Below are 2024 nucleotides of genomic sequence, written 5' to 3' on the forward strand. Positions count from 1 at the left end.
ACGGCGATTTCTGCGTACTTTAGATGTTTTCTTCTTCGGGATGAAAACGATGGCTTGCGTCTTTGTAGCATTAATCTTAAGTTTCCAGTGTAGACACCAGCGGCAAAAGTTATCTATGGCGGTTTGTAGAATGCCGTTAATATGTTGAATGGATGTGCCTAGCTCGAGAAAAGCGGTGTCGTCTGCATACTGGAAGGCATGAACGAAATTTGGAAGGCGTGGCATATCAGCTACAAACAGAATGTACAATAGAGGTGAGAGAGCGGAACCTTGAGGGACTCCTGAGAGTAAGAAGAACGGATGCGATAGGGAATTTCGGATGGCTACGTATGTAAGACGGCTGGAGAGAAAGTTAAAGATGAGGCGTATGTAGGCGGTAGGTAGCTGAAGTCTAATAAGCTTGTAAATAAGTCCTATATGCCACACTTAGGAAACTTAGGTGAAAACGGTGATGGGTGCGGTAACAGGTTGATTGGGATTGAGAACATGCAGATGACTAGGCTGTAAGAATGGAGTACATGGGTTTACCCGATCAGCATTGTGTGGCCGGTCCTCAGAAGGGGGCGGAGTGAAAATTGTCTGGAGGTGATCAGCAAAAGCATTTGCTGTGTCTGTGTCTGTAGGAGCAGCGGAGTTTCCAATCAGTATGGGGTATGGAGTGCTACTGGACTTGCCGCATAAAGCGGTGAACCTTTTCCAGTACTTTGTTGGATGAATGGTGTTTGATAGGTTATTGCAGGTTTTAACCCAGCATCTGAGTTTGTACGCTTTGATGTAGTTGTGCACTGTACGTTGCATTTGTTTATGATGATGTAAAGCTTCTGGGTTTCCGGTGCGAAGGTAATCTCTGAAAAGTTGGCGGGAGCGGGATATCATAGTCACATAGTGTGGTGGTAGACGTGGTTGGTATGGAATGCTTTTACTAGTTGGGATAGAGAGTTTACTGGCTTCCTGGATGGTATTTGTAATAGTATCCATTGTAGCGTAAAGTTCATCTTCAGTAGTGGGTGATGTTAGGTGTGCTGTATGTTGAGTCAGATAGCTGCGATAATGAGTCCAGTTTGCTTTATCGAAGCGGTAACATAGGCGAGAAGGCAATTGCGAGCGAAGTGATGCAGTGGCTTGTAACTGAAGCGTAAAGTGAACAGGAGCGTGATCGCTACCTATTGTATCGAGAACAGTGATGAGACTATGGGTGGAGAGATTTGCTGAGGTGATGACAATGTCCGGTGTTGTGTTGGAAATGGGCCGAGTAGGCTTTGGGAGTGGATGTATGATCCCAGTTGTGTGCGTAGTTATAAAAGTTTCGAAATTCATACGATCTAGTTGTGAGCGACTGTGCAGATTAAAATCGGCCATGATAATATAGTGACAGTAAGTGTGTGAAATATATTGAACAAACTGAGTCGGAAGAGGGTGACCAGGACGTACGTAAATGGTTGCAAACGTGATGCTGAGAGATTTGAAGTATAAAGTTGTGATGAGATGTTCAGGTAACATATTGATGGGACAATCGTGCTGACGATAGGGGAGATGCGGAGAGAAACCAATTGCTACGCCTCCATTCGCTCGTTGTGCTGGAATGTGACTGTCTGCCCTAAGAATGGTGTAGCCGGGTATACGACATGGAGTTCTCTTTGTCAAAAATGTTTCGTTTAACAGAAAAACTGTGATATGTTCCTCCAGAAGTAGAGTTTCAAACAGGAGTTTATTAGTAGAGAATGATCTTATATTCAAGTACAGAAAGTTTAAAGCCATAATGACAGGGTGATTATCCGAGGTGAGTGTTTGGAGATGCATGAAAGTGTACAGTATTACCAGAATAAGTAGCTGTGAAATTGATATGAAATGTTGATTTAGCTGCTAGAGTAATTTGCTGTAGAATGTGTGGCCGTATGAAAGGGTGAATATTTTGGAGTGCCAGAGTAAAAAAATGTGAGCAGTTGGTTTAAGGTGACAGGAGCGTCAGTAGCAGGCGGAGTTGAAGGGGCGGCAGGTGCTGTACGGAGTGGTACAACAAGTTC

General features: G+C 44.0%; 1 protein-coding gene across 1 annotated transcript; it reads right to left on the minus strand.

Annotated features, from left to right (window-relative positions):
• Positions 1 to 435: 435 nt before the first annotated feature.
• LOC145660760 (uncharacterized) lies at positions 436 to 1758 on the minus strand. Its single transcript, XM_081726167.1, has one exon. It carries the CDS (start codon positions 1756 to 1758, stop codon positions 436 to 438), a length of 1323 nt encoding a protein of 440 aa, XP_081582293.1.
• Positions 1759 to 2024: the final 266 nt, after the last annotated feature.

The sequence above is a fragment of the Thermobia domestica genome, chromosome 9 (genome assembly GCF_964235325.1).
Source record: "Thermobia domestica chromosome 9, izTheDome1.hap1.1, whole genome shotgun sequence".
In the NCBI taxonomy this organism is placed as follows: domain Eukaryota; kingdom Metazoa; phylum Arthropoda; class Insecta; order Zygentoma; family Lepismatidae; genus Thermobia; species Thermobia domestica.